The sequence below is a fragment of the Paroedura picta genome, chromosome 4 (genome assembly GCF_049243985.1).
Source record: "Paroedura picta isolate Pp20150507F chromosome 4, Ppicta_v3.0, whole genome shotgun sequence".
Lineage (NCBI taxonomy): Eukaryota > Metazoa > Chordata > Lepidosauria > Squamata > Gekkonidae > Paroedura > Paroedura picta.
In genome coordinates, this window is record NC_135372.1 from 89,133,987 (window position 1) to 89,157,455 (window position 23,469).

The 23,469-nt window shown below is 42.6% G+C and overlaps 1 protein-coding gene across 2 annotated transcripts in view; it reads left to right on the top strand.

The window, feature by feature from the left end:
- ERI3 (ERI1 exoribonuclease family member 3) overlaps positions 1–23,469 on the top strand; it is a 239,578-nt gene that overhangs the window by 83,614 nt on the left and 132,495 nt on the right. For both annotated transcript variants that reach the window (XM_077334022.1, XM_077334023.1), the window contains exon 6: positions 5,857–5,929. In XM_077334022.1, coding sequence (XP_077190137.1) covers positions 5,857–5,929 — 73 coding nt within the window. The remainder of the gene's footprint in view (positions 1–5,856; positions 5,930–23,469) is intronic.

Consider the following 23,469-nt stretch of genomic DNA (forward strand, 5'->3'; position numbering starts at 1 on the left):
TATCGTTGTACTTGTAGTTTAAACCCATTACTGCATGTCCTCTCCTCTGCAGCCAACAGAAACAGCATCCTGCCCTCCTCCCAAGTGACAACCTTTCAAATACTTAAAGAGGGCTATCATGTCCCCTCTCAACCTCCTTTTCTCCAGGCTGAACATTCCCAAGTCTCTCAACCTATCTTCATAAGGCTTGGTCCCTTGGGGGATACATGGAACGAATTAATATTTAACATAAACAAATACAACAACAACAATAATCTAAATCAGTGGTCCCCAATCTTTTTATCACCGGGGACCGGTCAACACTTGAGAATTTTACTGAGTCTTTTGCCCCTGCTCCACTTACTTTCCTGCTGGCGCTCCTGACTTCCCACCACCCGCTGGGAGGCGCTGCCAGCAGCAGCTGTGTAGTGCCACGCCAAGGGGGAGCCCCAGCCATGGCAGCCGCCGGAGAGCACCAAAGGTGAGCTGGCGGCAGAGTGGCAGGGCAGCCCCTGAGGCAGCAGCCAGGGAGGAGGACAAGGAGGAGCCGCAGCCCGGTACCAAATCATCCACAGACCGGTACCGGTACCTGGACCGGGGGTTGGGGACCACTGATCTAAATAACACAATTTCAGTGATTTTAAACAATATAACAGGAATGGAACTTAGCTAAGGCCCTTAAAGAGGACAAACTGGTTCAGGCCATGGAGAGGATGTCTGAGAGGGGGCGTGTTGTCGGTCTCAGGCAAATGCCTGGTGGAGGAACTCCCTTTTGCAGGCCCTGTGGAATTTTGGGAGTTCGGACAGGGCCCTGATCTCTTCAGGGAGCTCGTTCCACCAGGTGGGGGCCAGGACAGAAAAAGCTCTGGCCCTCGTTGAGGACTGATGTGCTTCTTTGGGACCAGGGATCACTAGCCAGTTGGCAGTGGCAGAGCGTAATGCTCTTTTGGGGGTATATGCAGAGAGATGGTCTCTTACGTACACTGGGCCCAGACTGCGTACGGCCTTGAAGGTAAGAACCAAAACATTAAGCCTGATCTGGAATCTAATTGGGAGCCAGTTGAGTTGTTGAAGTATAGGCCGGATGTGAGATCTCCATGGTGTATTGGTGAGAATACTGGCCGCTGCGTTCTGCACCAATTGTAGTTTCTGGATCAAGGATAAGGGTTGGCCTGTGTAGAGCGAGTTGCAGAAGTCCAGTCTAGAGGTGACCGTCGTCTAAGTGTTCTGGTGCCAAGTAGGGCGCTAGTAGGTTGGCTTGGCATAGGTGGTAGAAGGCCTGCCGTGCTATTCTTGTGACATGTGCCTCCATGGAAAGGGAGGCATCAAGGATCACTCCCAGGTTTCTGGCGGAGTGGGCTACTGTTAGATGTACTCCGTCCAGGTCGGGTAGGCATGCTTCCTTGCTTGGTACCTTCTTACCCAGCCACAGGACCTCTGTCTTTGAAGGGTTGAGCTTCAGACGACTCTGCTTGAGTTATTTCGTCACTTATTCCAGGCATTTGGTTAAGGTTTTTGGGGAGCAATTGGGGCGGTTATCCATCAGGAGGAAGAGCTGGGTGTCTTCTGCATATTGGTGGCAACCGAGCCCAAACCTCTGTACCAGCTGAGCAAGAGGCCACATGAAGAAGTTAAATAAAATAGGAGAGAGGACTTCTCCCTGTGGGACTCCATATGTGAGCTGATGATGGTTGGATACTCTCTCTCCTATTACAACCCTTTGTCCGTGACCCTGGAGGAAGAAGATCAGCCATTTGAGCGCTGTCCCCTGTACCCCGCATCGGCAAGGCGGTGAGCTAGGAGCTCATGATCTACAGTGTTAAACGCTGCTGAAAGATCTAATAGTATAAGCAGCGCTGACCTGCCTTAGTCTAGCTGGCAACGGAGGTCATCCATCAGGGCGACTAGCGCCGTTTCCACCCCATGGCCAGGCCGGAAACCTGACTGAAATGGGTCAAGGGCTGAAGTTTCCTCCAGGAATGCTGATATTTGGTCCGCTTCAGCCCTTTCAACTAATTTCCCCAAAAACAATCATAGCAAAACGTCCCATAGTTGTAGTTTTTATATTTCAGAGTATAAGCATGAAGTTGTATGTCTCTTAACTCTTTCAGATGATAGCTGTAGAGCTTCATAGTAGGGGCGGAGGAGACAACCAGATGTACTTTTTGCCCTCTGCCTTGACAAAGCAAAAGGTCCAGCTCTGGTGTGTACCAGGCCCCTTTCCTGGCATTATCACATTGTTCACCAGAATTTGTGATGTTTTGTTTAAAGTTTAATTTTTAAAAAGAATATGGTGTATTAGAATGTAAGATGAAATGTAATTGTGACAAAAGTGACCTGTTTTTAATATTGATTAAATAAATAGACATAATTATGTGTGAAACTGAATAGAATAGATGCTGCTTTAAGGCTCAGATGATTAAAGCATTAATGTAGATGCAGTTTGAAATAGATTAAATGCAAAACGTTATTTTATATTGAAATTCTGTTCTTATACCACAAGTTTCAAGTGAATTCTATTTAAAATCAAACCTAAAGTAGTATGGAAATTCAAGTACTGTATGTATATTTCTAAAGCAAAAAGGTTTAAAAGATTTAGATCTATCTATTTTCAAGAAAGTCTGGGATGCCACCTTCCAAGGGTGAGCCAAGGGGGGTATTGAGAGGCAAGCCGAAGTCAGGAACCAGGGAAGTAGTGTCTGAAGCCAAAACAAAGTCCAAATACCAGAGTAGTAGTCCAGGAACCATAAGCAGAAGTCAGGAAACTGGAGATTAGTCGGACAGAACTGAAGCAAGGGTGGGTCAGGAACTGGAGTCAAGGGGACGGGAGGGCTTACGCACAGGTTGTACCCACAAGGAAATGCCTTGCTTAAGTGCAACCTTCCTTAATGAGCTGAACAGGCCCACCTGAGATCTCGTGTCAACTGTCAAAGTATCCTCATCTGGACCCCATCTATTTTGACAGCACACCATGAGCTGGGTGCTCCTGCAGTGCACTGTGAAGTCTGTTTGCCATTGCCTCCTATGAAGCTCTGGTGAGCTGTCCGGGCTGGGGTGGGGTGAGGGCACTGCCAGTGGAGAAGGCAGCTGCATTGAAACTGGAGGCAGGGGCTGCTCTTGCTCGAGGGGCGGCGGCTGCTCTTGCTTGGGGAGCTGCTGTTGCTTGAGGGGCAGCAGCGGCGAGGGTATGACAATAACATGGGAGGGTGGAAGGAACACTACATATACTAGTCTGAACTGTATAAGGCAGGATAAAAATGCAATTGATAGCCTGAAGAAATAGAATAGTTTCTGAAGGCTAGAACTGTATTTCCTCCATTGGTTTTCTGAACTCTGATCATTAGGAGTAAATTTGGTATTTGCTGATTATTAATGGAGAACAGCCTGTTGATACACAGTCTTCCACTTTGAGGAATAACCTGTTTGAAGTGGTCAGGAATGTCTCCATGCCCCATGTTTCTCAGAATGTGTCTAACAGAAAAGTTCATGATGGCATCTTTACAGTGTGAGAGCCTGATAACTACCGACCTGTCTTGCACCTAGCATTTCTGGGGAAGATGGAAGAAAGCACTGTCACAAACCAATTAACAGCATTCCTGGAAGAAGCTTCGGTCATAGACCCATCCCAGTCAGGTTTCCGACCTAGTCATGTGGTAGAGACAGCGCTAGTCGCCCTGATGGACAACCTCCATCGCCAGTTGGACTAAGGCAGGTTGTCGCTGCTGATATTACTAGACCTCTCAGCAGCGTTCAACACAGTTGAGCATGAGCTTCTAGCTTGCCTCCTCATTGATGCTGAAATACGAGGGACAGCCCTTCAGTGGCTGATCTCCTCCCCCTGGGGTCGTAGACAGAGTGTTGCAATTGGAGAGAAATCATCAAACCACCGACAACTCACTTGTGGAGTCCCACAAGGAGTGGTCCTCTCTGCTATCCTATTCAACATCTTCATGCGGCCTCTTGCACAACTGGTATGGAACTTTGGGCTGGGTTGTCATCAATACGCAGATGATACCCAGCTGTTCGTCCTGATGGATGGCCACCCTGAAGCATTAGCCAGCTGCCTGGAAGCAGTGATGAGATGGCTCAAGGAGAATTGTCTGACGTTCAGTCCTTCAAAGTCAGAGGTCCGGTGGCTGGGTAGAAAGGGCCCATGTGAGGAAGCGTGTCTTCCTACCCTGGGTGGTGTGCAGTTCTTTACGGCTCACTCTGCCAGGAACCTGGGCGTGATTCTGGATGCTTCCCTCACAATGGAAGCCCAGGTCACAAAGGTAGTACGGCTGGCATTTTACCATCTCCGCCAAGCTAAGCTACTAGCGTCCTACCTGGCCCAGAACACCTAGCCACAGTGATCCATGCAACGGTCACCTCTAGACTGGATTTCTGTAACTATGCAGGCCTGCCCTTAGCCTTGACCCGGAAACTACAGCTGGTCCACAACCAGAGGCCAGGATCCTTACAACACCATGGAGATCCCACATCCGGACCATTCTCCACTAATTATAGTGGTTACCAGTTAAATTCTGGATCAGGCTAAAGGTTCTGGTAAATTACCTTTAAGACTATATGCGGTAAGGGCCCAGTGTACCTGAGGGACCGCCTCCCTGCTTATGCCCCTCAAAGAGCTCTATGCTCTGCCACCACCAACCAGCTAATGATCCCTGGTCCTAAAGAAGCCCATCTGGCCTCGACCAGGGCCAGAGCATTCTCTGTCCTGGCCCCCACCTGGAGGAATGAGCTCCCGGAGGAGATCAGGGCCCTGACAGAGCTAAAACAGTTCTGCAGGGCCTGCAAAAGGGAACTCTTCTGCCAGGCATTTGGTTGAGACCAGGCGTAACCAACAACATCTGCAGGGCCCCTGCTCCCTCCGTCCTAGAAAACCATCAATAAGTTCTGCTCCTGGACCTGTTTGCACTGTTACCATTGTTACAATTATAAGTTAATATCAGTTAATAGTATTAATGTTATGGTTTTCTATATGTTATGGATTGTTTCTTGTATTGTTTTCTAGGTTTTATTTAAACCGCCCTGGACCTCTGTGGAGGGCTGTATATAAACACAACACAACACACAGCACCACACAACACCCAAACAAATAAACAAACAAATAAATGGAATGGAATGACTTAGGAGGCCTCTTCTAATATTGTAGTCTGTTTCAATTTTTATTGTACGTATTTTCTCCCTTTCTTTACTGTAGCATCCTCTATATTTGTAACACCCTTTCCCTCATTTTGGTATTTCATGCCTCAGTTTATAATGCCTTAGGTAGCTTCTCTTTTCATTGTTTTCCAGTCTCTGGAATCCTAGTCCTACTGAATTGTTTATTGGAGGTCTTTGATGTCTGATTTAATTGCTTTTTCATATTTTGTAATCTACTTGAATCCCAGTGAGATAGGTGGGCTATAAATAACAACAACAACAACAACACTAATGTTATTTATTTATTTATTGTATTTATATACCGCCCTCCCCTGAGGCTCAGGGCAGTTTACATAGAACGCATAGAATGTTGAGAAAAATATTAACCCTTTTACTCCATTGCCAGAAAGCATGTCAGATGTAGAACAAGAGGACTGTTTCCCTTTGAAGACACATGCCCCTTCCCTGTTCTTCAAAGCACCCCTTGGTTAAATAAGCTTCCCTTTGGGAATGTCTGGCATCCATATAATGGTTGCTTGCCAAGCTGGTCCAGTGATTTAGGTTGAGTTTCAGCATTTGAGTGGCCTTTGTCCAGTGCAGGGGATGCTACTGAAATGCAGGCTACATGATCTGATTCTCTCCTCTTTCTCAGAACCAACAGTGTTTAACAAAGACGATTTTGTGTTGTTAGGCTGCTCTAATTGAATCTCACCTGCTCTCTCTTCTCTCTTACAGGTTACCTGGACAATGCCAGTACTTAGGGCTTCCAGTGGCTGATTACTTCAAACAGTGGATTAATCTCAAAAAGGTACTTTGATTGCAAATTTCCTCCACCCCCACCACAGGTTGCCCCTTCATTCCCCCTCCTTCTCCCATTCTCTCTTCCTGTCTTCCTTCAAGGAGGTGTTTAATAAGCACTGCTGTTTTGCATTGAAATGAGGAGTTATTTTCTCAGAGGCTGGGTAAAGCGAAGTCCCTATTGTATCTCCCCTAATAGAGTCTTACTGTACTTGATGGAATATGGTCTGCATCTGAGGAGAATCCCATTGTGGCCAACCTAACGCAGCACCTCTATGCATAATAACTCAGCATCTCTCTAGCAAAACCTGGGTCAGCTGGAGCATTTCCAACTCATCTCTTTCCCCCACCCCTTCTAAGTTCCTTCCAAGGTGAATATTAGCCAGCTGCTGCTCAGCTTTGAAAGCCTCGAAAAATTGAGGGAAAATGGTCTGCTTTGGACCTTTTGCTTTAGGCACATTTCTTACAAAACAAAACAAAACAAAACATTGTATTCTCCCCAAGTGTGACTTGAAGCTTTTTAGCAGTATGCCTATAGGAGTATTAGGTGTGGATATCTCCCTTGTTTGTACAAACCTAATAGAACACATGGACATCTTATGTTACTCTGTAGAACCCTCTCTGGCAGTTAAAAGAATTACATCCTTGGAAATTTCTAAATCAGCCTTTTGGTTAGGCAATTAGGATATGGTACAGACTGATTGAGGAAAGTCAGAATACTACACAGAAATATAGTGACTTTTAAAAATTCATTTTTGCTTTCTTTTAACCATAAGCACCACAGTGTCACTGAATGCGGCATTTTTGCAATTTTAGATCCCCCCCCCCGTTAAGTAGGTTCCTTTCAGACAAAAATTGCCTATAACTTGTCTTTTTCTTTATTACATTTGGGCCATTTCTTTTTTGAATTGAAAATGGAAGTGGCATGCTGAACAGCAGTGGGACAAAAATTAGCATGATCTGTTTGGACAAATCAGAATACTGTACAGATATAAGAAGGAAGCGTCTGGCAGCATGTTCCTTGCTTTGCTTGATAAGGGTTCCCTTCATTCTCTGCTGTCAAAGTAAATCGTTTGGTTTATTGCTGGGCTTCTGCAAATCTAGTTTGAAAGCACATTGGGGCATTGTGCAGTTCAGTGACCATTAATGATTGCCATTTGAAGTTCAGTAAACTTCTGGTGAATGGATAGGAGTGATATAACCAGCAGATTGATAGACATAAAAAAAGTAAACCCCTTTGCCTGCTGATGTTTGATATCAGCTAGCGGAACCCTTAGCTTTGCTGTACCTCCTGCCCTCAGGACAAATAAATTTTGTCTTTTTGCTGATTGCTTTGGACTATCAGGTTCAGCCTATTAGAGGCCAAGTTTTATCATGTATAATCCACTTTGACATATAGTCAGAGGGAAATGTAATGTCTGTTTTAGGGTGCCACATCATAGGTACAAATGTCTGATCAAACATTTGAGATTTCATTATCACAGGAATGACGGTAGTGTGTAATGTCAGGAAGGGGTCAGAAGAGCAGTATTGGTCATAGAGGCAAATCAGTAAAGTTCAGGGTTAATAAATTTTAGAAACTTATTTTCTGATCAGGCGTCGTTGCCCAGATCAAAATTTGTAGGAAGGAACTAAGAGCTTATTTGTTTGGCCAAGTGTGCAAAGAGCAGGGTTTGGCTGTGTGCAACAATGCTCCTATCTTCAGACTGCCAAGTGGGAAGTGTTGTTCCAAAAGCTTGGAAGATCTCTCACTCTGTGGAAGAATATTCTTGCAAATCTCTGGTAATAATGTTGAATCCTTGATATTGGGTTATTGCTTTTAGATCTTCCAATCACCATGCCTGCAACATGGTGAAACAGAAGGGGAATACCTAGTTATTATTAAACTGCTTTCTCATGTTGTTATCCATAACTATGCAATCTGCATTGGTTGGTTGTATTTTGAACAGATATATGATTTAATTCAGCTGTGTGTGGTGTCTTGTTGGCACAGTCAACCCAAGCTATCCTCCCACATGGATCCTTCCACAGGAAATTTTGTCCCCAAATAATTGAGAGTATTGAAGTGTACAATTTAGCACAATCTGATTCGTACCAAATCATCCAAAACACTGAAAAACACAAATGATAACCCTAATCTGTACTATAGTACTATACTATGTAGTACTATACCATGTAGTCTAACTTTTGGATGAGTATTATAAATACACATTAATGAGAATTTCATATAGCTGAAGTTCTGATAAAAGTTCCTTTAAACTAGCAGAACAAAATCTTACTTTGCTGTTTGATCTAGGAGACAAAATATTCAAAAAAAGGGAAGAGTTATCATTGCCTATAAACAAAGGCAACAAGGTGGCTTCACCAAATCAAAGCTATCTTTATTTTTCTCCCAGTGTTTTTCTGTCCACTCTGTTTACAGTGAAAACCAGTGACCTGCTTTTTTTGTACTTCTTGTTTTTCATGTTTTATAGTAGGGCAGACATTCCTCAGTGTCCTGCTGGTGACAATTGCTGTTGTATCCAAAAGAGTTGTGATGGTGCCTGGGGTATTTCCAACAGGACAACGTTGGTGTGCTAGTGAGGAATCAGTTTATGTGGGATTAGCATTCGTGGCCCTAGTTAGTATGGAAAAAAATTAAAAGCTAGCATTTATTTCACATAAAGGATAACAGCAGCTAGCTATACATGTGCCAGAGCTGGATAAATTTAAGACCTTAGGATGCCAGAGATCAGTAGCAGTTGGAACAAACCTTGTTCATAGCTTGCTTTGTTGTCGGAAGTTTTGCTTTCCTCCGCCTGCAAATGTTTCTCATCTGCCAAACCGCATCTGCCTCTTGCTGACATTTTTAATGTCACTGAGCGATCTTGTATCATTCGTGAACTGTCAGCTTAGCGAGGACTTAGGGCAAGGAGTTTATCGTGCTCTTTGCCTTGACTAGATCGGTACTGGGGGAAGGCTGCTGGGGAGATGGATTTTATTAGAACGTCCCTACATATCAGATCTCCCCTTAAACCTTCTCTATGGGCAGCCATTGAGATAGCTGCTGAGTGCTGTTGACTGGCTCCCCTTCTGCTGCTGTCAGAAGCTGTCTCTGTGATTAGCAGAGGTGCTGAGGGTCGGAATTAAGGTACATTAACAAAGTCGTGTGCTCTCGGTTGGTGGTGCCCAAGCCTGGAAAAGCCAAGGGTCTTGCAGGTCAGGACTGAGCAAGCATGAGCAGAATGACAAATAGCTGAAATAGTAGGCACCAGTGGGCAGCAGCTGGAAGCATGCAGATAGAAGAGAGGCATGAGGAAAGCAAGCTACTGTGCATCATGACTTTTTCCACACATTGGCTGTGTTCACACAGTGAGTATTCTACATTGGGCATTCGGTGATGCAGTAAATACAGAAACACTTGAGTTGGTAAAAGAGCATCCACACAGGGGTTTTCTACATTAGCGATCCCCAACCTGTGGGCCGTGGACCACATGTGGTCCTTTGACTAATTGGAGGTGGGCCCCGAAGGACGCCTCCCCCCGGCCCTTTACTTCATCCCCCCAGCCCTTTACAACACACTTCATTGTTGTGGTGTGTCTGTATCTTATTTTGAAGGGATGTTTAAACATTACCATAGCGATCAGAGAGCGCTAGGGTAGTGGTTGAGAGTAGAGGAGTAAACTACCCCCGGTGAGTTGTGAGTGTTGAGTGATCCCCAGTGAGTGGTCCCCAGCATTGAGTGGTCCCCGGTGATAAAAAGGTTGGGGACCGCTGTTCTACATGCCTTCCTCTGTCAGCCACTATTTTCTGTCTCTCCCTCCCATCACCTGCTGCAGCACTTGAGGGCTTTTTGATTTTTTTGGTTTTAACTTATACTTGCTATAGCAGTATAGTGTTATATCAATTACTGTTGTTTTTTTAAAGCCAAGAGCTCAAAAAATTCCCCAGTAGAGCAATCAGGAAATCAATGACCATGAGGGTTGGCTCCAGGAAATGTTTCTAATGTAGGCTGGATCTTCAAATCTGTGCATTTTCCTTTCCAAAAAGCATGATATGGGACTCAGTTCTTTGTAAAATAATCATCTGAGATGGCTGCTGAGTGGGGCTACTTGTGTTAATGTGGCCGCTCACATACACAGCTTAGAAGGAACACTGACCAGGGTTCCTCCTCTCTTGCTTTGATCCATAAAGTTCCAAGAACATTGATGGTGCTACGTAAATGAATGGTAGCAGATAGGTAGCACAAAGGTGCATTTTCTTCCGAAAAATGATGAAGCAACAGCATTAAGACTTCAGGGGACGCAAAGAGGATCTTTTCATACAAGAGAAATAAACTGGTTTTGGTTCTGTCTTTTGGACAATGTCAGCCCATTCAGGAGCTTTGGGTCCAGTGTTGCTGTTTTAGCACCAAAATAACACCAGTTGCATATATGAGTGCTAGCACATCAACCTCCATATACTTTGGCTGCTTCATTGGCAAGTCAGAACAACGCAGACTGCAAAGTTATTTATGCGCAGGACATTTTTTTGTATAAAACTTGTATAAGACCTTTCTATACATTTTAGCTTGCCCTGCTGGAGTTGTCTCCTTAGGTAAAGCAATGAGGATATGTAATTGAGAAACAAGCGTTTAAAATTGCAGTACTGATCATGGGAGCTGCTGTTACAATTCTGTGAGACCAGTAGCTCCCCTAATCGAACAATGTTGTTATACAGCTTGTTTGCGTATTATTAAATTACTTAAAATATATAAAGTATAAAATGTATGGAGAAGAGAAACAGAAATAATCAGAAATATGCAATACCTTCCATATGTGAAAAGACTAAAGTTTAATACTGTCCAGTAATATCAGTCCTTATCTATTACTGTTTGAAGCAGAAGTATATAAAATCATGATCAGAGCAGAAAAAGTAACCAGGAAACAGACTTTTTACCCTTTCAAATAGTTACTGCAGACAGTGAACCTCCAATGAAATTAACAAGCTGCAGGTTTAAAACAAGCACATAAACTATTTTCACATAACCCACAGTTTATTTGTGGGCCTCTTTGCTATCAGCAGTGCTGGGCAGTGACAATAAAACTCTCTAGACAAAGTAATGGAAGATAGGAATATCAATAGCTCTTTATTAGAATGTTCAGGGCATCTATCCTAATGCCTGGATGTCTCTAAACTTAAAAACTGTCGTAGTTGGGACTGGATGACTCCAAATGGTTTACTGTTAAATGTTTCCTCAAGCATCATTTTGTCAGAGATGGGACACAGGGCTAAAAAAGTTATTGGTCTGGTCAAGGAGGGGCTGAGGTTAAATTTATAGAAATGTATTACAGTATACAAACAATACAAACTATGCATTGATTCATTCATGGAAGCTGCTACACTCTGAGCTTTTGCTTTCATGTAGTGGCTTCTTTTGAAAGCACAAGTCTATTCCAGCAGCCACAGATAGTTACCCAAGCAGCAGGGATGATTGGGTGAGCAGAAGTGCCCCAGGCTTCTTGCAAGAAGGGAGAATCCAGTGACCCTATGGACCCTGTTAGACCCTAGTTGTATCTAAGCAGGTGGCAGCTGAGTAGAACTGACCTTACATAGGTGTAGCAGTTGAAAGCTGGTGATGGGAAAGAGACACTTGATTGGCTAATAGCTGTCTCCTTCATACCTGATGCTCCAGCAGAGAAGTTGGGAATCAAAAGGTTGAGCTGCAAAAATAATTTTTAAAATTTTCAAATATTTATTACATAAAGTGCACTAATTCAGCTTATAAAAACATAGTCATGATAATTTAAAAATATCACATTTTTAACTACACATGGAATAGGCCAACATAGAATGGACCAAATGCGTTTCAACCCTGTGGGGGTCTTCCTTAGTGGTCAAATTATTGTGCCGAATGCACTCACATATAAAATCAACATCAAAAGGTTTGCTGGGTGGCAAAGAAAAATCTGTTAGATGCTGCTCCAACTAGTCGTTCTAATGTAAAAGTATCTGATTTGGAACCCACCTTCTAAAATATGCACTTCCAGAGGCCACCACTCTGCTTTTGGCCAGCTCTCAATCACCAGTGCATTTCCTTGTGAGTCAGAAAAAGCTTTGTCAGCAGAGAATAGGCAGATCTGACAGCTTGTGGAACAAGAGGCTGGAGAATATGGGTGGGGCAGCCCTCTCCACAAGTGTCATGTTTGCCTCCACAGGGAATGTGGAGTGTCTCTGAGTTGGTGCTTTTCAGTTGTTTCTGCATGCCATTTTGCTGGCTAATCTGTCAATCTAGCGGCTTTCCAGAGCACTTGAAATCATCTTAGCCAGCCTGTGGCAGCTGAGATGATATTGATAACTGACCAGTTGCAGAGAGATGTTGGGTGTGTTTATCTGATCCAGAGGAGCAGGTGTGCCTTTCTCACTGCCCCCAATGAGGTTGGACAGGGACAGCTTTGCCTTTAAATCTGTCACACAGCTGCCTGAACTCTGGAAATCCTTTCACTCTCTCCCTTGCCTTGTTAACATGTGTTGCCTTTGGGGTAATCAGGGAAAAAATATTATGTCCTTTTACAATTACCGGGTTTTGGAATATTAAAATGTCTCGCTGCATCGGCAGTGTTATTTTGATTGGTATTCTAACCTTTGACTAGCCCATAAAGCGAGCCGCTCTTCGAGCCAATATTGCAGGACTGAAATTTAATTCCGAAATGATTCCAGATAATAGGGAGACAGATAATATATGCATGAAGGATATTATGTTTGGACGAAATGCAGCAGGGCCAGGGCTTGGGAGTTGAATAATAGCCCAGAGTGAGTTATAATCTGTGGGACAGAAATACCTTACTGTCAGGGCCAGGAGAGGAACTCTTAAATCAAAGGGAGAGAGCTAGCGGGTAGTCATCTGAGACAGAAAGGGCATCCAGGAGAGGCCTTAAAGAAACTGGGTCCTCTCTGCTCAGCTACAGCATACTGTGCAAGGGGACCACTTCATCCTAGGACTCACAAAGTTGCATGCCTAAATATACATTTAAAGATTTAGAGCAGAGAAAGATAGGCTTTGAAGCTGTATCTTGGTGTTGAGCCATATTCCTCCCTCTAACTTTGGTTATTGGTTATTGGTTATTGGTTTAATTCTAATTAAATACTAGAGTTAATTTATGATTTCTGAACAGAAAGTTTGAGTCCTAGTTACCTTAGGTATGCTGGTTCCCATACATCTTAGAATGGGATTCAGTGCTAAAAGTACCTCCTTGGTATCAAGTAAGTCAGCAATATTCCATTACCTGTTCTCCCTGAAAACCTCCAGGACATAGTTTTGGAGGTTTTTGACAGACACTGTAATGCTACTTTGTTGGGAAAGGGTTTTTATTGACCATGACAAAGGCTTTTTTAAATGTCATTTGATTTGAACTGATTTTTTTGTGTTATCTTTTTTTAAAAATCTGTTATTCTGTATTTCATAGATAGATATTGGTTATCTTGTTAACAGATCTTGCATCTAAAGATATAATAATTGTATCGGCTTTGGTCATGTTGAAAAAAGATTTGTGTAGTGACCATGAGAAAATTTCTTTCAAGCTAAAGTCAAGTGATTAAGTAAGCTTTTTGGGAAAATACATAAGTGATCAGCTCAATAGTACACTGGGCAAGGTAAAACAGTGAATGTAATTCTCAGTGGTTTCAGATGTTACTTCCAATGGAATCATTCTGAATATTTTGAAGATCATTCATTAATATATATTAGGAAGTACAAGAAAATTGGGGAGGAGGATTTTACAATATTTTACAGTAGCATAGGTGAGCTGAACTTCCATGAGGTTTAATAGGTGATGACTACTCATTTTTAGCGAGCCTCTTGTGGCACAGAGTGTTAAGGCAGCAGTCATGCAGTCCTAAAGCTGTCTGCCCATGAGGCTGGGAGTTCGATCACAGCAGCCGGCTCAGGGTTGACTCAGCCTTCCATCCTTCCGAGGTCGGTAAAATGAGTACCCAGCTTGCTGGGGGGTAAATGGTAATGACTGGGGAAGGCACTGGCAAACCACCCTGTATTGAGTCTGCCATGAAAATGCTAGAGGGCATCACCCCAAGGGTCAGACATGACTCGGTGCTTGCACAGGGGATACCTTTACCTTTTACTCATTTTTAGAACTGTCTATAACAATAATAATAGTTATGTAGTATTTCAGGGTGTCCAAGGCCATATAAATATAGCTTGTATATAATCCTTCAGCAGTCCTTTCATAGAGTCCAGCAGTAGTTGTTTATGGATATCGTAGACAGGCAGATGTGGCTGAGAGGGACTCATTTCCCTAATGCAGGGGTAGTCAAACTGCAGATGTCCATGGACTACAATTCCCATGAGGGCCGCAGTTTGACTACCCCTGCCCTAATGCTACCTTGTGAGCATATGATTCTGATTAAGAACTTCCTGACATACAGCTCATTCCTGATATATAGCTGCATTGAGAAACAATGTGGTGTAATGGTTAGAACAGTAGGCCCCCAGTATGATGCCTGTGGACAATATAGCACCCACTCTACCTTTCCTGATGCCTGTCAATTATTTTTAGAAAGTGTTCGGGGTCGGATGGGGCTTTTGTCCAGCAGGGCTTCTGATTGGCCACTGCAGATCTGATTAGCTGTGCAGTTTTTTAAAAAGTTGCTTTGTCTGCAGTTGCAGAGACTGTAAAGCACATACAGGCATTTTTACAAGACAGGCATCATAATGCTACTGACTGGCTCAGTATAGACATTTGCATTGGGAAGCCTGAGCACTCCTTGACCTTTTGCTTTTTCCCCAGTGTGAGGCAATACAGGCTTCTCCAGCTGCCGCCGAATCCAAGCAGTAGGCTCTGCAGAGAAAAGAGAGGCATCCTTTCCTTGCAGGACCACTGAACACTTAGCTGGCTAGTAGTGTGGTGAGCTTTAGATGACTTTTAACACTCATAGTTGCAAAGTGAATTGCTTAGTTTACAATGTGAAATATTCCTAAGAGTAAGTCCCATTGATCAAATGTTGCAGCCTGTGAAGATCCCAACCCCTCTTTTTTAACACACAACTGACTGAACTTTCAGAATTCTTTTCTACTTCACTGTTTCAGCTCGGGTCAAAATATTCATAAATTGAAGATCTAATCTAACTAGCAACAGAATTAGAGTTTGCTGATTTATTAATTTATATATGTGTGATCCCAACTTTTTGTATTTTAGAGCAGGTTACAGACTTCCTACCAGTAAACCCACAAGGAAATTAGAATTTGGAATTTTGCTGAGGATTCTTAATATAGTTCTGGAGTTTTAATCTATATATTTATTTATTATGAATGTACAAATCACCCTCTGAATATTGTGCATGTGGATTTGTAACCTGAAAGCCATCAGTCAAACAACTTTTGCCTCCACTTGCACCAGCAATATATTGGTATAGCCAACTGTGTAGATATTGGGAAATATCAGCCAAATGCCCCAGGATCTCCAGATAGGTGCCAGCTGTCTTTGCTTCTCCCTTATTTCCCTGATGCTATAGAAGTCCTTGTTTTCCTTGCTTCTTCTGTGCTGGATTTGAGTGTATTTTGAAATCAACTGAGAGACTGGAATGCTTGTCTCCTTCAACTGTTGAAAGAGACAAGCTTGACCTCACACCTGACCCTTCCTCCTCCACAGTCAATACTAGAGCAAGACTGGAGAAGCAGGGATTAAAGGCAGGGCATGTCTTACAATAATCCTGCAACGTGGGCTGCATTCCAGGCCAGGTGAGAATGGAAAAGCCGTTACCATGTACATGGGAAAGGTTTGAGATGAGCCTTACCTTTCCCCATTATAATTAGTCTTTAGAACATCGATTTGACGAGTTTCCTATCTCTGATATGTACCTTGGCCTTATAGGAAGATGCTATGTTTTTAAGTTAGCCTGTTCTGTGGTATGAAGTGGCTAAAAGAAGCACCTCTCTGGGCTAGGAAAGATAACTGGAAGTTGAATCATGCACAAGATGGTCTTTTGTTAACTTTTGAAGGGTGCTAATGTTTCATTAGCCCTTTGTTGTCCTTGTTTCCCTAGGGAGAATAAAGAGGGCCTCTGTAGGTTAAATACAGCCTTTTGAGATTGAAGTGTTAACAGTTTTTTTTTTCTTGTGGCTATGCTGAGGAGAATAGTGTACTCTTCCATTCATCCATCCATCCAACAATAATACTTATGTATTTTAGTTTCAAGGCCATGAGGTCAGTGCTGTGTTTAGAACAGCCTTTTTTGACCATACACAATTTAACTAAAGAGATTAGCAGCTTCTGCTTCTAGGTACTCAAGACCACAGTAGTGCCTGTGCTATCTGGAAATGGGCTGTTGGATGAAAAAAAGAAAAAACATTGCTGGAACTAGATCTTCACACCGATCCGCGGGAATGGTATAAATAAAATACTAAGGCCTGTGGGGGAGGGATCAGTCCGGGATGGGGGGGGCAACGATTGGCCCCCTGCCCCTGGACTGACAAGCGGGGGGCCCAATCGGCTGGCTAAGGTTTTCAGCAAGACTGCATCAGCTGTTGGGTTCATGGTTTTGTTACAACTTTCTGACAGATTAGGGATGGTTTGTTTTATAATGGATGTAGTGAACCTCCAAGACTGTGAAGGCTCCTCATGTATTTTCTTTCTGTTCTTCAGCTGTTTGAGTGCAGATAGGTTAGTCCTTCATCTGTCCGGCTCCCAGGGGATCTCCCAATATCCTCAAACAACATAAGTCTAAAGGAGCACAGATCATTGATCCCCATGGTCTTTCATGCAAGAAAACACAGTTCAAGGGTGCAGTTGGTGGAATCTCTGCAATCCATTCTGAAGTTTAAATGTATAGGTAGGTATAGACAAGAAGTTCATGCCAGATATCAGTGTAGAGATCTAAGTCACTGGGGTTGACTATATTCTAGGCCAGTGGTCCCCAGCCTTTTTGACTCTGGGAGCATCTTTTGGTATTTTTATGAGGGGGTGGGGTGCCACCATTTAATGCTTGTTGCAGAAGGCAGTGCCAGGTACAAAATTGTTGGCACAGGACGCTGAGATAAGCACACACACATGTGTATGTGTACACACAAACACACACACAAGCAGGAAGAGGGGATTGGAGAGATAAAGGGAAGAAGCTGGAGGGAGTAAAATACAATCAGAAGGGGGTGTAAAGGAGGATAAAATAGTGGACATAAAAACAAACTCACCAGAAACCCAAAGAGGTGGAAAGGGAGAATAACACGCACACACACAAACACAGTTGCTGCCTAAGGCGGGAGGGAGTCCACTGTTTCAATCCCTGCGTGGCATTTATTTTCTTGCTTGCTTATGCTTATGTCTCCCCATCTATCCACCCCAGGCAGTGGGAGGAAACCAAGTGCTTCTACTCAAAGCCAGAAAAATACTTGACTTGCTTATATTACACCCAGTGCCAGGATAGCTACTGCAATGTTTTACTTCCTGCCCCAACATCTCTCCCTTCCTTCCCTGCCTTCTGGCAGCCAACCGAGTTCAGTGTAGGCAAGCTGAGCATTTCTTTCATTTACTCCTTGCCTTGGCTTGGAATAGAAGTTATTGACTAACTCCTGCTGAACACTGGCTACTGCCAGGCAAGGGGTAGAGGAGAGAGAAATAGAGAGAAGAAGGAGCAAAACACTACCATAGTTTCACATCTGATTGGGGCACCATTGCTCTGCCTGTCGTGAATCCCCCCTCTCCCTGGTGCCTAGCTGATTGTGGCTGGTAGCTGCCCTGCCTTAGGCTCCTTCCCAGGAGGATGTCACAGCACAGGTCAGTAGGTATCACGTGCCAGGTATCATGTTGGGAACCCCTCTAGGCTATATATATATGCCTTTGAACTAAATATTTTTTAAGCATAACTAGAGCATCCTCACTGATTTGAGTTGGCAGAATCTTTTCTGCTGTGTCAGAGGCAATGAAACAGTAACCAAGAAAGCCAGTCTTGCTCAAGGAAGGGTCAAGAAAGGTAAGCTACCATAGGGACAGGCTTGGCCTGCTTTGGGAATTGAAGTTCAGACAAATTCAGGAGACCAAGTAAAACCATGTGATTGAATCCCAGACTGTTTGCTCTGCCTAATTATCAGAAGCCTTGCGTTCGTTCTGCTAGGTGCACATTATGCCTTTATCGTAGTGTAATTATGCCAGCTGCCTATGTTTAGTGCCATAAAAAGGAATAAAGTGCCCATTACCCGCCTAAGGAATTCTTCCTGTGGGTTTTTTATTTTTATTGCTCTGCAGTACACAGTGGGGATTGCTTTGATCGGCCATGCTCCATGTAAAATAGCTAGTGAAGCACAGGGCCATCCGTCAGGCGCTCTGCCAGGGACTAGCCTGCTGACATACTGGCCACTTCAGGATCTTGTGTCTCTTCAGGGGCCTTTTGCTGCCAGCCTGAATGTAAGGGTGAACTTTACCCTCATAGGAAACCAATAGCCTGCTGCTTCACAATGATTACCTGTAGATGTGTTTGGTGATATTTTATTGCCCACATATTATTTGAGAGCTATTTTTTTCTGTGGGCTTCCTTTCTGGAGAAGGTTGAGTCTTTTAGGGCCCATGGAGATTACAGTGAGTGAGTTCCCATGAAATAATATCCTTGGTATTGAATTAGTCGTAATCAGCATTGGAAGTCATGCTTAAAATCCTGTATTCCAGCTTCATTCTGTTATGTTGACTGAACATGTAAAGGGTTCTTTGGAATGTTCAAAACACATTGCATATGTTGTCTTAACAATCCTTTTAAGAACCTTGAAAGGTAGGCAAATGTTATTATCCTCATGTTACAGATGAGGAACTGAGGCCGAAAGGAGATGGTTTGCCTGATGGCAGCTAGCGAGTTCATGGCTGATGTGATATTTGAACTCAGGGCCATTAGTTCAGACCTAAATCTGAGCCAAGTCAGTACTCTTGCTGTGGAGGTTTCCTTGAAGTAATGACCTTGGTCTGACAGCTTGTTTCCCAATGTACAAGGAATTATCTGTTAAGAGAATGTAATGTCTGTTCAACAAAAGCAAATCAAGGGTGGAGGACAAGGCAAAGTGGAGTCTGCAGATGTTATGAACACTTTCTTACTCTTCTGCAAGATGAGTGAATCCCCACCAAATTTCACAATAGGTGCCTTACCTTGTCCTTTTCAGACTGCAGTACAACATATTTTTAGCACAGGCAGGCAATGTGTGCAGTTAGGTAGCTGAATCGTTGAGAAATGTGATGTACATATGTTTGTTTTAGGTGACAGATAACTTTTGCCAAAGCTGCTTTTAAGTGAAACTATTTGTTTGAGCCAAGTTTTCTAGCCAGTGAAAGAATTATGACCATGGATTTTGAATTTTGTCATCTATTTGGAAATTTAATTTGATCTTTTTTCCTTAAAAAAAAACCTTCCAGCGTTATCCTAGATGTAGGTCTTCTAGGTAGAGCTATCATAGAGATAGGTTAAGAGAACCTATACTGTGCTTATTGAATTTGTATTTTAATCAACATTTACTGCATCATCTCAAAGGTGCTGTATTTGGGTTGGTGAAAATCAGGTTAATGTGTGTTGACTTGTAAGTTGGCCATGTACTGAGTATGTTCATTTCCAATTCTGCACAGAATTCAAGTATGTGAGAACTAATGAATTAAAATGTATTAAACTATTGGAAGAAGAGAATAAGAATAAATGGACAGTTCTCTCAGTGGAGGGGTGAGCAGTAGAACCCACAAGAATCACTATAGATATAGTGCTATCTTTATAGATGTGATAAATAAATAATTAGTTAATTAATTATCTGGATTTGACCATAAGTAGAGTAGTGGCTAAATTTGTGGATGACAGAATGACTCATGGTAGTGAAAACCAAGGCTGACTATGAAGAGCTGCAGAATAAGCTCCCCAGATTGGATGATTAAAATGTGTAGCAGATTGGATGAGTGAGCAGTAAGGTGGCAAATGAAGTTCAACATAGGTATGTGTAAAATGATGTGCATGGAACACAAAATCCCAGGTTTAATTATATACTGATGAGGGTCTGAACTTGTTGAACCTGAGAGGGAAAGGGACCTCGGCGATGTAGTGAATAGCTCAATGAAAATATTGACTTGGTGTGCCACAGTGATGAAGAAAGTGAGCACCATATTAGAAATTTAGAATATTAGAAAAGAGATTGAAAATAAAAAAATGCCAATATTATAATGTTCCTTGTGGAAGGGTTCTAAGATCTAGCAAGACACCAAGCTCCTTCCTCCCAAGGAACCATCTTTGGACATTTCCTGGCTGTCCTAAATCACCTTTTGGAAAGTTGCCTACTTCCTTCTACTCCCAGTGTCTGACCCTCAGTGATTCTATAGGAAAGTCTTTGTCATGCGCCCCTGTCCCTGACTGCTTCTTTTAGTTGGTTCATGGTCATCCCTGTATCGGCTTTGATCTTGTTGAGCCAACAGATCCTTTGGTGACCATGTTTCCTTTTGCTGCTGACCATGCCGAGCATTAATGATTTCTCCAACAAGTTTGATGACATGATGTGTCCAAAGAAAATGAGCTTTAGCCATAATATCTTCCCTTCTGATGACATAGTTGGTTTGCTCCTCTCTAAAACTATCTTGTTGGTAACTTTGGCTGTCCGTGGTATTTGCAGCATTCGTCTCAAAACACTATAATTAGAAAGCATCTATTCTCCTCCTGTCTTCCTTCTTCAGGGTCCAGCTTTCGTATCCCTAGGTTGTTATGGGGAAGACAATGGCATTGTCTAGCCAGCACTTTGTATTAAGGCTGATATCCTTACTCTTCCATATCCAGTTCACGCCTAACATTGCGTTCCAACCCAGTGTTATTCGCCATTTGATTTCATGGCTGCATCCAATCCAGTGTTATTCGCCATTTGATTTCACAGCTTTGAGTGATAATAGAGCCAAGAAAGATGATCAAGATCTTGGTCTTTTTGATATTTAGATATAGTCACATCTTTTCACTTTCTTCTTTTAGTCTTTTTATTGGGGTCTTCAGATCATGCTCCGATTCAGCAAGGCGTGTTGTATCATCTACATAGTGGAGATTATTGATTATTGATGTTACGACCTCCAATTTTGACTCTAGTCATAGATTCTTCCAGAACTCCCAGATTAACCTTTCCTTAATCCCTCTATCCATTCCCTTTAGGTATTGGTGGGTGTAGAAATATAGACTTCTAGTATTCAGTTTAAATAGAATCATTCACATTCTCTAGGTTACTTCTAGGCAGCATGAGTGGCCAAAAGATGGAAAATAAAATGGCAAACTGCAATGCATTTCACTATGGCTAGATACATCCCTTTTATGTATACGGTACTTAAAGGAACACACACAATCCTTGGAGGTTCAAGTTCTCAGAGAAGTTCCATTACTTCAAGTTTTATTCTTCTTCTGATGATTGTGTGGGTACACATGGTCAGAATGGAAACCAAGGGAGTCCTTCATGCATACAACATGAGAGGCTCTCTTAATTTTCCAGAGAATTTATAACCTGTGGCTCCTTTAGTTAGAATGGATACAAAAAGACAGGAACTGGGACCAACATAACTTAAGGACCACCTTCCCCCAGATGAATGGACCCACATATTCCAGTCATTTTTTATTTGATTCCCTCTGCTATTGGAGGCAAGATAGGTGGCAGCCTAAGAAATGGCCTTCTCTGTTATGGCAACAAAACTTTGGAACTTCCTTCTCAGGGAGATTTGTCTGCTTGATTACCTTTATTGGTGTCTTTTGGCAGCAGGTAAAGACTTTTTTATTTCATCTGGCATATCCCCAATTACGGTTATTGACCTTCCTTCTAGAGTTGTTTGTTTATGTGTTTTTAATTGTTTAATTGAATTTTATAATTATAATTTTAACTACATTTTAATTGTTCAGAAGTTTAAATGTTTTTATGTTTATGTTGTGGACTCTGACTGGGTGGAAAGGTGATGTAAAATATTTTAAATAATCAATATTTATTTTTATTTATTTTATTTTATTAATTACATTTGTATACTGCCTTCCCCTGAGGCTCAGGGCAGTTCACATGGAACGTAAGAAACAATACATTAAACTTGGTTTCTGTGTCAAATAGAACAGATAAATAAATACAGAACTGGAAAAGGTACAGAAGAAGGCAACCAAAATGATTAAGGAGATGGAGTGCCTTTCCTGTGAGAATGCTAAAGAGACTGGGACTTTTTAGTTCAGGAAAAAGGGGACGTTGTAGAGGCTTATAAATGGGCCACAGTGTTTAGATGAGGAGAACTTTCTATCTGGTTTCTATACAGATCACATATCTTTCTAGTCCTCTCCCAAAATACTAAAACTCAAGGGTGCCCTATTGATGAGCAATAGATTCAAAGAATCTTGAAAAGGAAGTATTTCTTTATTCAACAAGTTAAGAAACTATGGAATTCATTGCCAGAGGATGTAGTGATGAGCCATAAGCATAGATAATTTTAATGGGATTAGAAAAATTAATGAGTATAGGCCCATCAGGTGGCTATAGCAAACCAACAAGTTCAGAGGTAGAAAACTCCTGAACACCAGTGCCAAGATTCAACATTGAGGGAAGGCCTCAGGCTCTGGGTCCAGTTGTTTACCCTCCACTTAACTGGTTGGCCACAGTGAGACAGAATGCTGGCCTGGATGGACCAGTGGACTGATCCAGCAGGGTTCTTATGTTCAGTGGGGTGCAGTGTACAGATCTGGATTAGGACTGGGAAAACTGGGAAATCTCCACTTTCCCTTTAAGTTAATATGAAGCCCTTGGATCAGTCATTCTCTTAGCCTGACTTTAAAAGATTGCTGTGTTGATAGCAGGAGAAGGGAGAGAACCATGTATACTCTCCTAAATTCCTCAGAAACAGGTCAGAATGGGTAGCTATGTTATCCTGTCCGTAACAGTAGAAAAGAGCAAGAGCCTAGTAGCACTGTAATAATTTAACTAATTTTGTTATTTTAAGACACTTGTGGACTCTTGCTCTTTCCTTGGAAACTGTGTAGGATAACCTCTCCCCAATTACTTATAAATCAATAAATCTTGCTGTGTATTTGTATTGCTTGGCTTTAAGCAGTGTTTCAGCATGTATACAGTCAATTTGGCTGCATTAATTGGTTTGTTTTGCTGCTAGGTGCTTCTTGAATAGGATCCAAGTCTTTGTGTTTTACATTAGCCGTAGTTGAGATCCCCATGCATAGCACTTCTTCTCCAGTGGTCATTTCTTTTCATCAGGTGTTCCTTGAAGTGGCCTTCACACTTTCCCAGCTGTGCAGCTGGCAGAAGATGAACTTGCCTGAGCTGATGCTGCCCCCACAGCTTGATTGCTTGGCTGAGGAAACTGAGGGGCTGCTGATGGCAATAATTGATTAAGAGGGTAATTGTCCTGAAAATTCAGATTGATCAAGAGAGAAAAATGATAACTGGTGTAACTATTTAAAGCACTATACTGTCAATAAAGGGGCTATGACAGAACTTGTGGGCAACTTGCAGGGAGGGAGGGAGCCGTACTTCTTGGGGGATCTTTCTTAGGATGTTTCTTGTCACTGACCCTGGGCTGTTGGGGATTCAATCACTTTTATCTTTTTTCCCTCTTTCAA